We start from the raw sequence: 15438 nt of genomic DNA on the forward strand, positions 1-15438 counted from the left end.
GGCGGCTTTTTTTTATATGGCAAGATGGCTGAGCAAGGTGTGCTTGGTGACCAGTTCTCTTCTTCTTCAACAATTCCTGGATCTCTTGATTGTTCTCATCAAACCAGTCTTTGTTTTTCTTGGAGGAGACCCCTAGGGACTCTTCAGAGGACTGCAGGATGCAACTTTTAATATGTTGCCAAAGTGCTTCAGGAGAGGGATCTATGGGATTATCTTTAAGTCTAGTTTGAAGGTTTCCCTGGAAGCTGTCTCTCACTGTGGCTGTTTGAAGATTGCTGACTTGGAGCCTCCTCCTTGGAATGCCACCTCTCTTAGGTTTGGGCTTGGGGTGGAGGTTAATTTTGCAGTGAACAAGGCGGTGGTCTGTTTGACATTCTGCACTCGGCATCACTCGAGTATGACGGACATCGCAAACATTTCTCTGTTGTACTAAGATATAGTCAATGAGGTGCCAGTGCTTGGATCGAGGATGCATCCAGGTTGTCTTCAGGCTGTCTTTCTGTTGAAAGATAGTGTTGGTGATGGTGAGCTGCCGTTCTGCACAAAACTCTAGCAGGAGGCGTCCGTTGTCGTTGCAGTTTCCAACGCCATGCTTGCCCAGGACTCCTTTCCAGGCTTCAGAATTCTTAGCTACTTTGGCGTTGAAGTCACCAAGGATTATGATCTTATCATCTGCAGGAACATTTTGAGTGAGGCAGCACGAGTCGGTGTAGAATTTGTCTTTTTCCGCTGGGTCAGCTTGGAGAGTTGGGGCATAAACACTAAAAAGAACAACATGTTGCTTGTTGTGTAGAGGGAGGCGTAAGGACATAATGCGATCGGAATGACCTGTTGGCAGATTTTCAAGTTTGGAGGCAATGGAGTTTTTAATCATGAAGCCAACTCCTGAAAGGTGTCTTTCGGTTTTGGGTTTGCCTGACCAGTAGAGTGTGTAGCCAGCACCATGTTCTTTAAGGCTGCCTTCCTCATGAAGACGAACTTCACTGAGAGCTGCAGTGTCGATGTTGAGCCATGACAGTTCGTGGGCAATTAGAGCAGAACGATGCTTAGGACGTCCACTATCCCCAGTATCAAGCATGGTTCTGATGTTCCAACATGTGAGTGTTAGTTTGAGCACACCTTTGCAGGCAGGTGTATGCCTTTGAAATCTCTTTGTTTTTGTTTGACCGCATGGAAGGTGCCGGTTGGCTGCGGTTATCCAACCGGGTGTGGAGATGAGCTTTGTGTAGGCCATCTTTTCCAGACCCCTCTCCATGTGGAGCAAGCAGTGCTGTCCCTAGAAAAGGCTGCTTGGTCATTCAGGATGCTGCCGCAAGAGACTGTCATCTCCGGGATCAAGTCTCTAATGACCCATATCCTGAACCGCCTGCATGCAGGGTTGGGTCTGCGGCTTCCAGCTGCTTCCTATCACCTGCCGTTTCTGACCCTCACCTGTCGCTACAGGGCTTTGCAATGTGGGTGAACCCTTCAAGCCTGCGCAATGGATTTTTTAGGTGAGGCACAGCGTGCGCAGAACTGGCCCCACCCTTTACTCCTGAGGTTCATCTGTCACGGCCTAGCGAGCTTGGACAGTGACAGCAAATACCTCAGGACGTAGGTTTGGTTAGAGTATCCTTCTCTTAGATGGATGGCCTTACAGGGCTAAGCGAGCTCCATCTGCCCGGGTTTGGGGTTGGAGTTGTCCTTCTCCTAGGATGGTTGCCAGACGGCTAGCGAGCCCATCCTGCCCATGGACACACTTTGTCTGACCCTTCAGCTGAGACCTGTCTGGCATGGGAGACCCTACCAGCGACACAAACCACCACCAGCTTAGCTCTCAACCTCATGAGGGCACGCAAACTTCTCCCCCGCGACAAGGGGGTGTCTCCGGAGAAGAGGAGAAAAATAACAGGGAAGAAAACGAAACAAAACAGAACAAACACAAAACAAAGAAGGAGGGGGGAGGAAAAGAGAAAAAGGGAGAAGAGAGGTGGGAAAGGAAAAAAAAAGCAGGCACACAGAGGAAAAGCAAAAGGAAAGGAAAAAAAAAAGGAAAAGAGAAAAAAGAGCAGGGAAAGGAAAAAAGAGAAGGAGGTACAAAGAGGAAAACCGGGAGGAAAAGGAGAAAAAAGGGGAAAGACAGGAAAAATGGAGGAAGGGGGTGAAAGGGAGGCGCGAAATAGGGGGCAAAGAAGTGATGGGGAAAAAAATGAGTGGAGGTGGGAAAGAAGAGAGGAAAGGGAATTCAGATTCAAAGAATGGTTTGGGTTGGAAGGAATCTTAGGATCACCTAGTTCCAACCATCTCTGCCCTGAGGAGGGGTGCCACCCACTGGATGAGGTTTCTCAGAGCCCCATCCAGCTTGGCCTTTGAGACTGACAGGGATGGAGTTCTAAACATATTCTTCTGCTCAAAGGCAGCTGTTCGGCTCAGACCGCTTGGCAGCTGCTGCCAGTGTTGCTGCATCCTTCCCCAGCATTGTTCATCACCACTTCACTAGTGACCATAAATAAGTCCACTCACTTTTTCACGGAGGTTTGCCAGCCATTTGTTTGATGGCTTGTTAAAAAGTCAGTGGGATGAAGCTTGTAGCCTCAAATGGTTGCTCTGAACATGAGACAGAACAAGCAGAGGATCAGGCCCAGTCAGCATGGGTTTGTGGAAGGCAGTTTCTGCTTAATCAATCTGATGTCCTTCTATGACCAGGTGACTCATCTAGAGGATGAGGGAAAGGCTGTGGGTATTGTCTGTCTGGGCTTCAGTAAAGCCTTTGGCACTGTCTCCTGTAGCATTCTCCTGGAGAAACTGGCGGTTCATTGTGTTTATGAGTGCACCCTTCTCTGGGTAAGGACTGGCTGGATAGCCAGGCCCAGAGAGTGGTGGTGAATGGAGTTTAATCGAGTTGGCAGCCAGTCACCAATGGGGCTCCCCAGAAACAAGTTTACCCTTACCACACAACACCAGGCTGGGTGGGAGTGTTGATCTTCTGGAAGGCAGAAAAGCTCTGCAGAGGGATCTGGACAGCTGGATCAATGGGTCAAGGCCAATTGTATGAGGTTAAACAGGGCCAAATGCTGCACTTGGGTCACAGCTCCCCCATCCAGTGCTAGAGGCTGGGGGAAGAGTGGCCTGGAAAGCTGCCCAGCAGGAAAGGACCTGGAGGTGCTGGTCAGCAGCAGCTGAGCATGAGCCAGCTGTGTGTCCAGGTGGCCAAGAAGGCCAATGGCATCCTGGCCTGTATCAGAAATAACGTGATGACCAGGACAAGGAAGTGATCATCCCACTGTACTCAGCATTGGTGAGGCTATACCTCACGTCCTGTGCCCAGTTCTGGGACCCTCACTGAAAGAAAGACATTGAGGTGCTGGTGTTGCTGAATTTTAGGAACTCTCTAAACATGAACAGAGTTAAGTTTAGAAAGGAGATATTGTTTATTTTGCATAGGGTGCAAAGAGGAAGTTCTTTCACAAATCAAGCACACCAAGGTGTAGAAAGAATTTAAACACTAAAATTTACATAAACCCACCTATGTAGTACATAGTGACCACCTATCTAATGCCTCATTTAGCTTGCTTAGCTTGATGCAATATTTGTATACTGCATCTGCATGGGCCTGTCTCTGGTAGTCGCTGATAGTCACTGGTAGTCATTTGGGGAGAGGTCCTCTACTCAGTTTGAGTGAAGTTCAGCTCAGGACACACAGAACCCCAGCTTGAGTGCTAATTTGGATGTGATCTGCAGCTCCAATTGCCAAGCAGGACATAAACCACAAAAGCTTTCCTTAAGCATTAAGCAACACATTCAAAAAAAGGTTAAAGGTGAGAACGACACCATCAACTTCCATCTGCAACAGAGATCAAAGGAAGGGACACAGAATTCTGCTCAAAGATTCAGAGAATTCTGCTTAATGATAGAGAATTCTGCTTAAAGACATCACTGCAGCATGTCCAGAGAAGGGCAATAAAGCTGGTGAAGAGTCTGGAGCACAAGGCCTGTGAGAAGCAGCTGAGGGAGCTGGAGGTGTTTAGCCTGGAGAAGAGGAGGCTCAGGGGAGACTTTATTGTTCTCTACAGCTACCTGAAAGGGGATTGAGGTGGGGGTCAGTCTCTTCTCCCACGTAACAAGTGATGGGACAAGAAGAAATGACCCCAGTCTGTACCACATTAGATACTAGGAAAAATTTCTTCATGGAAAGGGTTGTAAAGCATTGGAACAGTCTGCCCAGGGAAGTGATGGAATCACCATTCTTGGGAGTGCCCAAAAAAGCTGTGGATATGGCACTTGGTAACATGGTTTAGTGGTGAATAAAATGGTGGTGCTGGGTTGATAGTTGGGACGGGGTGATCTTAACAGTCTTTTCCATTCTTTTGGAAATGATTCTATGATTCTTTAGGGACAAGATGCTTGCACCTCAAAGCCTGCTGAACTTTCTCCAAGGTCCTATTACCTAGTCATGCTCTTCCCTGTCGTGATCTCAGCACGGCCCAGTACCAGCAACACTTGTTCATGCAGACACTTCTCTCTGAAGTCACTTCAATCTACATTGGCCATATTAGGCACAATATTGTAACTCTCATCAGTCTCTGAAAATTTATGCCCAGACAACAGACATCATTTAGAAGTACAACAATTGTGTTAGGCTAGAAATGCTCAATAGCCTCAGCTAATGAGGTGCCCCTACAGTGCTGACAGCTTTCGAAAGACACACCAGGGTTTTCTATCACAAAGATGTGACTGTCACTGCCCAGCAAATTTTTGCTGCATTCCATGAATTGGTGCCTGCATCTCGTTAAAGGGCTCATATATTGAGAAAGGAGGGAACTCCAAGCTAAGCCAGCAAAATGGCTCATTTCTAGCAGGTTGTACAACATCTGCTGACTTCTCCACTCACTTGGTGTCAGGCCACAGTTAAAAAAATGAAAACATCATTGCTCCTGACAGTTCTGTTCTCTGAAGGGACTGTACCTCCATTGCACTGATTTCCCACTGTAGTGTCAGGTCAGGAAATTAATCATGATTAGAAGGAAGACAGGCAAAAAGGGATAACAGATCTGTGTTTTGACTGTGTATTTGCATAACCCAAATTCTTGGCTTAGGAAAGGATGGAGCAAAATGAGGCACAAGGTCAACAGCAGCAGCAGAGCTGTTAACCTGTGAAACTGCAGCCACAGGTTTAGATCCTCTTGCACACACTTGCCTCATTCTCTTTCAGATATAACTTAATTAATAATCAACACCATTTTATTTGTGCTTTATTCTGTGTTTCTATCACAGCAACTTAATCTTCTCCCTTCCACTCTTGCAGGACACTGTGTTTTGGGGGATGAACCAGCAATACCCAAGCTGTGGTCTCTGACTTTATAAGCATCTTTGCAGTGCCCCTAAGATTACTCCATGAAAACAAGCACAGCTTACTCTTTCACAGCTTTTACATATGAATTGACAATTAAATAAAAGGTGAATTAAGTTTATTGCTACACTACATTCCACAGAGACGAAGGGAAAACCTAGTGGCTCCTCTTTAAGTTTACTCTTGCACAGGCATAATACTTCTACCATGCTTTTGAATATATGTTATTTTAAACAGAAAACTGAGACAACATTCCAAAAGTGCGTGAAAGGTAAACTAGCAAAAGAAGCGTAGAGAAGACTCTTCTGTAAAGATGGGTCACATTTGCAGATTCAGAAACTTCTTGCTTCAAAAATTAATATACATTTTAAAACACAGCTACTGTGGGCCTTGTCAGTAGCAGCACATTCAAAAGCTGCACTCTCAAAACCAACCTCCATAGAAGGCAGCTAATCAGGCACTATTTTCAGCAGTTCCCTCTTGAGGAGCTTGCTTTAACAGATGTGGTGACAGGAGAAAGACTTTGCTCCCATCTGCCCTTCCCCAATAAAATCAGTGAAGAAAAGTAAGGTAACAGAATCCCTTTTACCAGGAAATCATGGAAACTCTGACCTCGGCTGAGTTACAGAGGAAACCAGAGTCTGCTGTTAGGCATCATTTATTCTAAGTACTTTGAGATCTGACCAGAAGAAATAAACATATTGAATACTTTTAGATTTAGAGTTTAAAACAAATTCAGTGTGCATATATAAACTTTTATTTACATAAGGCATCAAAACTGTCCTTTTTAACAAAAGGGTAATTTTTCCCTTTAACCAATACTTTGGTGAAAGAAATGTCACACTTAGGAGACTAATATTCACGGCTATACTTGTTCTGAACAAGCAGGTATAATCCAACATACAAGGTGAAACAACAAACACAAAATACCTATGCATACTATTTAATTAATTACTCTGTAGAACAAAGAATTAAGGCTTGTTTGCATCACGATGATGACCAATCATGCATCATTTATTCCCACAAAAAATAAAATCCATTTTGAACTGGAGCAGGAATAGCAGTAGTCTGGTATAAGCCCCATACTGTTTACATCAAAAAAACCCCAATTTGCCATCTTAGAAATTAGATTGAAAAGTAGGAGGAAAGAGAGGAAAACAGAAAATGGTCCTTGCTTCGGAATCCTTTATAAGCATTCCCAGTGTCCATTTGCAAGAACCTTTCAGTTTAAAGAGGAAAAACAGGACTTTCAAGGATTGAACTAGGAACATTTTCAGACCAGAGTTATGGTTCCACTGATCATGAATATGAAATATCTAGCAAAAATACATTGTTTGGAATAATGAATTCCACACTGATATCCCCAAGTAAATGGTATATATACATTGAGCTGAGCCTGTTTAATAGGTCTGATTCATAAAAATGGTAAACCTATATTATGCTTCAGCCTGATTTAATAATTCCTGAGTTTTAGATTACTGCTAAGTCACAGCAGACAAAACTCTGAACGATGCAATGAAAAATTTTGCAAATCACTTTCAATTAGAACATATTTTGTTTAGCAATTTTCAATCATCAATAAAAGTCAGTCTTCCAGGTCCTTCATTTTTCATCCACCGTCGATATCTCTTCCATCGGGGATCCATGGCCATCTTCTTCTTTAACTCCTCCTCTTGTTCTCGTTTATAGACCTGATGAACAGATAGAAGTTTTTAATAAGGCTGAAGAAACAGCTTAGGTGAACCTGCAGCAAGGTGTGTTTATACTTCAACCATTTTCCAGTTTATTCTTTTACAGAGGTCTGAATTGCAACATGGAAACAGATCTCGACCAACACTAAATGTCGGAGCCCAAGAGCTGTAATCAAGATACTTTGTGCTTTTGCTGAGAGTAGAACCACCTTCTTGTAAGATGGTGCTGCAACCTTCAAAACCATTTTTTTCCTAAAGAACTAGATGCTCATGCATTCAACAAAATAAAATATATAGTAAGTAATGACTAATGGCCCAAAAGCAAAACTTGGAGTCTCTCTTCAGCATATGAACAGTTCACTGCAGCTGTTCAGCTCTTCAGTTTAGTCATTCTCCCATTTCAAAGTCATAACCTAACAGAATACCGCTATGGAACTTTTTATTCCTAATTAAGGTACTCAGCAAAGTTAGGATCTCTGCATCAAGCACTTGCAGTTCCCAAAGACAAATAATTACATTTCTTTCAAGAAAAGGTGCTATTGTAATGAAATCTCCAATTACCAGCAAAGTCAATTATGCTAAAAAAAAAAAAGAAGAAAAGCAACAGCATCTGCATTTTTATTTTGGAAGGCAGTTTATGTAGATAAAGCCAGCATCAGTCTCAACACCGTAAGTTTCTGTCATCTCAGTGTCCTCTGACTTCTCCTGGCTCAGAAGTCAACTAAATTCTGCTATGCATGAACAAGATTTTAAAAATATTATAGATTGCAACATAAATACACCAGTTCAATATCCAGTGAAGAACTGTTAGGAAACAGAAAAAATACTGTGGAGCTCCATGATTCACCCATGTATTGAATTCTTGATCTTTCCTAAAAGGACACTGAAAAACAGAGCAATATGCAGATAGACATCTCCAGTGATCAAAAAACAGAGAAACTGTTGGGGAGAAACACTCAGAGCATGTTTTTCAGCCTAGAAAATACATGACTAAGTTTCAAGTAAGGATGTTTTCATGGTACACGAAACCAAGGGAGCCCAATACTGGAGTGAGCAGAAGTCCATACGGATTCAAAAATACCCTGTCTTCTACATGTACTGATGAACTCCTGACCAGATGGCCCAGCAGACACTGAAAGCTCTAAGGCATTCAGGTGGATAGGTAAGTCTATTAAAGAAAAACTTACTAAAGAATTACCTACAAAGACGCCATTTCCTTTCCAGAAAGTCCCAAAGCTGCAAATTATATTGGATAAACACTACTTTACAGGGTGCAACTTTCATGTACTCTTCGCTGATAATCAACTGCTGGCCACCATGGGAGACAAGTGTGGGTTAAACAGACTTCACTTGTGGCAAATGCAGCTCTTCTATATTCAGTGACCAAACCACTAGTTAAGAACACCATGGATCAGAAACCATGACATTTTCTCTCTACAACAGGATACCCATCCTATCTTACTTTATCCATATAACATCTGCTTTGACTAGTGGCATTACTCAATCTTTGCACTTCAGATTGTTTTCTAGCAAGCCCACCCTAACTGAACATGCATCTGTACCTGCCATTTAATCTTTTTCTTACATTAGTATCTATTTAACTATTTCTCCTCTTCAGTTTTGTAGACCAATACACCCTTGTCTTCTTCTGAAGCAGCATTCTCTTATCTTTAGTATCCTGCCACTACCCCATTTCTTTTCCCAGCAGATGCAGAGCAGCAGCAGTAGCATCTTCTCTTCCCCTTAAGCAGGCCAAGTTTGTATTCTCAAGAGTGTCTTTAGAAACCTCCCACCCAGATGGACAACAGATGCACCTCTGTGGAACAGGAGAAGTGTTTTGTCAATCTGCCATAGCATCCCAAATCATTCTGGACTGCAAATTTCATGCTGTGGTTAATGTTCTTTCACTGTTCCCACAGAAACCTTAATTTTATATTGACTATTTGCTATCCATGACAAGAGTAGCTGCTGTGGCCACCGTTATTTCTTATACCAGCCTTACTTAAGTAGGTATACAGCACAGCAGGTACAGTCTCTGCCTCATTGAAGGTCAAAGAACTATGAAGGGACAGTGGGGGGAAAAAACCAACCCCAAACCCAACAACAGCAACAACAACAAAAGCCCTGAGCTAGGAATTAACAGCTTAGAAGACTGATGAAGTAGGAGTTTCGTACAATCTGGGTAGTTCTTACTACAAATTATTGCTATTTGGAGAACTGAGAACAGTCTTCAGCCTACTGTAATACACTTGTCATACCACATTGCTATAAGAAATCCTTCCATCAGATTCAACTAAATCTTGCACGCACATATGGATGTCCACCTGCCTGAGCAAATCCTTTCCTATACCCATGGGCATAGTCCGGAGCTGTTGTCCACCAGACCACGTGCATAAGAAGTTGAAGAAAACACACTGAGTGGTTTTCTGACAGTTTTCAATTTAGAAAGCAATAGCTGAAATTGAAGCAATGCCTCGCACAGACCCACCCCAAGCACCTTCACAAAACAGCTGGTCTTACTCTGGGACCAACAGATTAACAAACCTAAGTTTTTCCACCAGAGCTACCCACCTCATAGTTCTCTCGTATCCACAGCTGCCGTTCAAGAAAGGTCTCTTTGTGATGATCTTCTAGGCTGTCAAACTGAGACTGAGACATTTTCATGTACTTTCGTATGATATACAGCTTCTCTTCCACACCATACTCTTGGCCTTTAATAGTGAAACAATAAATCCACCAGCAGTACCAAACTAGGTATTTGCACAAGTAAAAAGGAGCAAGAAGGATCTGAAATAGAAGGATATCATATATCTTGGGCTTCTGATAACCACCCTTTATATCTATTTTATTTTTAATAATGTCTTTGATAATTTCTTCCTCTTCTTCACGAATTTCTTCTTTAGACCGCCTGTTCTTGCCTTTTTCTTTAGTCTTGTTGAGTAAACCTTGTTGTCTCGCAATCTCAGTAGCTTGTATACGGTATTTTGGCACAGTAGCTAAGTAGTTGATAGCTTCATTGTAACTACTCCACCAGCTGAAGAACTGTAATTTAAGAATAGTAAAAATAAAAACCTTATTTTTATACAGACATACTCCTATTTGGAGTTCTGCCAGGGGAAAAAAAAAGATAATGCTGTCACACACCTTTAACCACAGTTACATTACAGTAAGGGTAAAAACAAGGATAACAGTACTACTGTGGTATTACAGAAGCTGTAATCACTCCTCTGAACTTAGTAAAGCACTTGGGAAACAGATGCATAAAAGTATATCTCCCAGCAATTTACAGCAATGAGCAAGGACAAGGAGACACTGTTCTGAACAGCTTTGCTCATGAGAAGATAGTAAACTCCTGAAGGTTAATACCAGGCTACATCAGCCAAACTGAGAAGCTCCTCCTCCTTGGAGTTACAAATAAAGTAACCAATATACACACATGTAATTATAAAATTGTTACCCATTTAAAACAGTTCCTTAAACATGGCTAAAGTATGTGACGATCTCATTAGCCCGACAGGATTCACTTTACAAGACTCAATATCCCTCTCTGAACTCCAACTGCCCTCTGAACTTCAATAAAAATATACTTCCTAGGTGAACACAGAATCATAGAATACCCTGAGTTGGAAAGGACCCACAAGGATCACCAAGTCCAACTCCCAGCCCTGCACAGCACGACCCCAAGAACGCTTCCTTCTGAAGACAGGAAGAGCCCAATGACTAGCTCAGAGCTGATGCTGTTCCCTTCCAGCACCTTGTAAATGACCAGAGATGAGGCAAGGAAATCATGGAAGAAACCAGACAAGCAGAAGAGGGAAAAAGTTAGCAGCTTGCTTTCATTCTTGAGACATCCAAACACATCTTTGTGATGCAGCTTTTTCAACAATGATGCATCTCACCTCATTTGCCAAGACAAAGTATGTACCCATCATACAACCTTAGCAAAGGCCAAAAAGCTGAAACAACAGAAAGTGAGATGCGCAAACGAGTTTACACAGATGCTTACACTGAATTTGCAATCATCGAGCAGGTGCATTTAAGAAAAGTCAGCGTCTCCACTTACTGCCAAATTAAGAACTAAGATATGAAATGAAACTTGCCATTGGAACTCAGTCAGAGAAATTAGGTATCTGGTTGTATATGCCATTAGAACATATTATTTCAAGCTCTCAAGTGCTGATTGACATGGGGTTTTATTTTAACTTCCAATATCCCACTAACAGTGAGATATCTGTGCCACAGACTATGCAGCATTTTCATATCTTAAACTTCTTGGCTATTTTTAATGATGTTTGAACCAGGAACCTAACAGAAGAACAGTTATGCATCTTCCTCCTCTTAAATACATGTGAGCAACAGCACAAGTTTTCTCATCTAAGACACAGGCTGGTTTTTTTGACCTTGGATCTACCACCTTCAGATTAAAGTCTGCTGAAGTGAATTTGCTTCTCTCTGGACTTCATCACAGTGGTGTTTAAAGAGTTAAAGATGTAAGATTCAAAACTTAGTAAACTCCTGATTATCTCTCTGAACTGAGTCTTCAATTTAGTTTGCAATTAATCTGTTTTTTAAAAAATTACTTATGCATCTTGTCAAACTGACACACGATATTTGGAGCTCTAGTCCTACCTGTACTCAGGAACAGCCTAGTCTGAGCCTGCCAGGAAGAACTAAGTAACTTCTGCAGTAAAGCTGCACTTGTCTCAATGAAATTAAAAGAAACTAATCTCTACTTTTATTCAAGGTACCAAAGACAGTCAAAAATCTACTCAGTACATCCTGACTTCAGGATTGTTATGAACACCACACAGAACTCCACTACAGCAGACAGGAACAGACCCCCTAATTTTTTATTGAATGGCACATTATGAGAGGTGTCATTGTATCTCTTCCTGTTTACAAACTCAGGTATGATGCAAACATGAACTTTTACCTGAAACACGGAAATGGCACACACAGTAACTAGGATCACTATTCTGACATCCACTTTAGGTGCCAGTCTCCGGCTGTAGTAGTGGTAATAATGCCGGTAATACTCTTCAGGATGATCCAGCATGTAATCATAATCTTTACGTGTTTCTTCATCCTGCAGGATGAGATGAAAAATACATCCAGGTTCAGATTCCTATGTTCACTTACTCTATTCCAGCTGTGTTTTACATCTTATTAATGACCATGTTGCTGTAAAACTGGTAAACCCAGTGTGTATGAAGCACAGAGGAAGATCTTTGGTCCTTTTTTCGCATTCTCCAATTTTGTTCTCACACTTACCTGCCCGTGCACATAGGACACATGTAGACTTAAAATGAATAAGCAGGCACTGCATGAAGAAATTTAAAATGAGAAAATAGACAAGCAACTGAAATCCACATAATAAGTACTTTTAACTTCAGAAAGTCCAGATGGACTGGAGTTAAGAAATATTTTTCTGGAAAAGGTTTTCAGATGAGAAACCTATTAGGAAATTGTTTTATAAAACTTCTAAGAATTAGTTTACAAGGCTGTGGAATCTGTCCAATCGAAGTCCATTTCAAAACCTCATTGTTCTCATTTTCTCTGACATTTTCCCCCCATATAATTGCGGGATGGGAAATTTAATTTTGACTGACTGAACTGCATTCCTTTCAACGCTCCCGCGCCCAATTAAAAAATACCCACACCAACAAAACTAAACAACTTTCCCTTTTTAATCCCTTGCAGCCCTAAAACACAGCTCTCTCTCTTCCATTGCTGGGCTCCATCTTTGCCAGGTCACACTTTTTGCCCTGATAAGCCTTCCCTTACCGATCCCAATGCTATTCCAGTCACTCCTACTTTAAAGGTGTACCTCAAAGAAAAAGCCCAGTCGGCTCCTTACAAATAGATAAATAAAGATTTCGAGAGAACGAACCCTGACCACATAGGGCCTTCCAGGAGCCCTGCATCCCGCCCTGCCGGCCTGGCTCCCGCTCCCGAGGGCGGTGTGGGGGCTTGCCCCCGTCCCTGCTTACCGGAGCGACTGCGGCCGCAGCGGGTCCCGCTCTCTCACCTTGAGGGTCTCGTAGGCGGTGGCGATGAGCAGGAACTCCTCGTGCGCGGCCTGTCCCGCGGGGCGCCCGCGGAGCCGGTCGGGGTGGTACTGCCGGGCGAGCTGGCGGTAGGCGCGGGCGATCTCGGCCTTGCTGGCCTGGCGGCTGACGCCCAGCACCTCGTAGCAGACGCGGCGGCCGCAGTAGAGCCCGTCGGTGAGGCCGCTGGCGGGCCGCGGCACCACCAGCAGCGCCGCGCACAGCCACAGGCTCGGCGCCCACGGGCCCCGCGCCGCCGCCATGTCCCGCGCTGTGCCGGCAGGGGCGTGGCGCGCCGCGACAGGGGCGGGTCGCGACAGCCCGCGCGCGAAGGGTGTCCGCAGGACGGAGCCGCGCTTCTCTCGGCGGAGCCCAGCAACAGGACAAGCCCTTTCGCACTGACACCTCACAGCCGCTCGCTGTCAGGCGGCGGTGCCGGGAACGCCCGCAGCACCCTGGGACGCGTTGGGAACAGCACTGGGAACAGCTCGAGGGACGTGGTCCTGCCCCTCGGGCCTCCTGAGGCCACATCTGGAGTGCTGTGTTCAATCCTGCGCTCCACAGCTCAAAAAAGACAAGCAGCTACTGAAGAGGGTCCAGCGGAGGCCACAAAGATGATGAGGCGTCTGGAGCATCTCTCTGAAGAGGAGAGACCGTGGGAGCAGGGCCTGGTTAGTCCAGAGATGAGAAGACTGAGATATAATGCAAATATGTCTCAAAGGTGGGTGCCAAGGGGCTGGTGCCAGACTCTTTTCAGTGGTATGCAGTGATAGGATGAGAAGCAATGGAAATAAACATGAGGAAGAACTCTTTACGCTAAGTGTGGCAGAGCACTGGAACAGGGTGTCCAGGGAGGCACATGGAGTCTCCTCCTCTGGAGACATTCCAAATCCACCTGGACACATTCCTGCTCTAGGTCACCCTGCCTTGGAAGAAGGATCGGACTAGATGATCTTCAGAGGTCCCTTCCAACCCTAGTGATTTTGTGATTCTTCCAGAGAAGAACCCTTTAAAGTACTCCCTGAGACTGTGCCTGGTTTGGGCTTGCTCTGGCAAAGCTCAGGGTTTGGCCACTTGGGGCGTGGGGTCTGACACAATTTAACCAGCTATCCCCAGGGCGTGAACTGCTTTGTCACTGCACGGGCCTGTGCGGGGCACTCCTCTTGCCGCTGCCCGAAGAGACGGCTGAGGGAAGAGCTCACCAATGTCTGTAAGTATCAGAAAGGAGGGTATCAAGAGGATGGAGCCAGGCTCTTCACAATGGGCCAAGCAATAGGACAAGAGGCAGAAAATGATGCACAGAAGTTCCACCTGAATATGAGGAGGAACTTCTTTACTGTGCAGGTGACTGTGCACTGGAACAGGTTGTGCGGAGAGGTTGTGGAGTCTCCCTCACTGGAACCATCTGGATGCAATCCTGTGCTGTGTGCTCTAGGATAATCCTATGTGAACAGAGAGGTTGGACGAGATGTCCTCCAATGGTCCTTTCCAACCCGACCCATTCCGTGATCCTGTGATTCTGTATGCATAGCTCCCCCGGATGGTGGCTGTGACAGCAGGCCTGTGAGCTACTCTACGTAAATACTTCTCCTGGAAAGGAAGACTACTCCTGTGTAACCAGCAGGAACATTACCTGGGCATTGGATCCTTCCCAGGAAAGCCAGAAATATGCGTGATGCTGTAAATATCCACCACAAAAATGCTCAGCTCATCAGTGAGCATGTACTGTTTTTACACTAGAAAGGAGTGTGCCTCCCATGTGCCTGACATCCTCTGCCTATCTCCTTTCTGCCTTATTATTCCCTTGAGAGGTGGATGGGTCCCAAGTCTGCTTCCTCAAAAAGAAAAAAAAACAAACCCCAAACCCTGCTACCTCTTTGCAGCTCATTAGAACCCAGCCTCTCAGCATTATAGGCTGGCAGTCAACTCTTCAGACCTTGAGCTTAACAAATTGTGATGCGTTGACCTGGATTGGACACCAGCTGCCCACCAAGCTGCTCTATCACTCCCCCTTCTCGTGTGGACAGGGGAGAAAAAGTAAGATGGAAAAGAAGTTGAGATAAGGCAGTTTACTAAAGCAAAACCAAAAGTTTGTGCATGCATAAGCAAAAAGGGAAAAAATTATTCTCTCCCATCAGCAAGTGATGTCTGGCCACTTCCAAGGAAGCAAGGCTTCAGCATGTATAGAGGTTGCTCTGGAATACAAACATTGTAAACAATGAATGCTCTCTCTTCCTTTTCTTTGCTTTTATATCTGAGCTGACATCCTATAGAGTATAGAATATCCCTTTAGTTAATTTGGGTTTGCTGGCCTAGTTGTGTCCCCTCCCAGGACCTTGCCCATCCCCAGCCTGTTGATGGAGGGTGGAAT

The 15438-nt window shown here is 44.4% G+C and overlaps 1 protein-coding gene across 1 annotated transcript; it reads right to left on the reverse strand.

Moving 5' to 3' along the window:
* Positions 1-5458: 5458 nt before the first annotated feature.
* On the reverse strand, positions 5459-13372 carry DNAJC25 (DnaJ heat shock protein family (Hsp40) member C25). The gene is made up of 4 exons (XM_071580774.1): positions 13049-13372; positions 11954-12106; positions 9592-10062; positions 5459-7020 (listed from the first exon to the last, which is right to left on the reverse strand). The coding sequence occupies exons 1-4, from the start codon at positions 13328-13330 to the stop codon at positions 6898-6900; spliced, it is 1029 nt and encodes a 342-aa protein (XP_071436875.1). The 5' UTR covers positions 13331-13372; the 3' UTR covers positions 5459-6897.
* Positions 13373-15438: the final 2066 nt, after the last annotated feature.

This window comes from Pithys albifrons, chromosome Z (genome assembly GCF_047495875.1).
Source record: "Pithys albifrons albifrons isolate INPA30051 chromosome Z, PitAlb_v1, whole genome shotgun sequence".
NCBI lineage: Eukaryota > Metazoa > Chordata > Aves > Passeriformes > Thamnophilidae > Pithys > Pithys albifrons.

Bases quoted from the DNA above. Each gene is read 5' to 3' on its own strand.
- DNAJC25 (XM_071580774.1), bottom strand. From the start codon at position 13,330: ATGGCGGCGGCGCGGGGCCCGTGGGCGCCGAGCCTGTGGCTGTGCGCG. The intron at 10,063-11,953 runs GTAAAAGTTCAT...CTTAAATTACAG, and splicing joins GTGCCATTTCCGTGTTTCAG to TTCTTCAGCTGGTGGAGTAG. The intron at 7,021-9,591 runs GTGGGTAGCTCT...TCTGTTCATCAG, and splicing joins GGATACGAGAGAACTATGAG to GTCTATAAACGAGAACAAGA.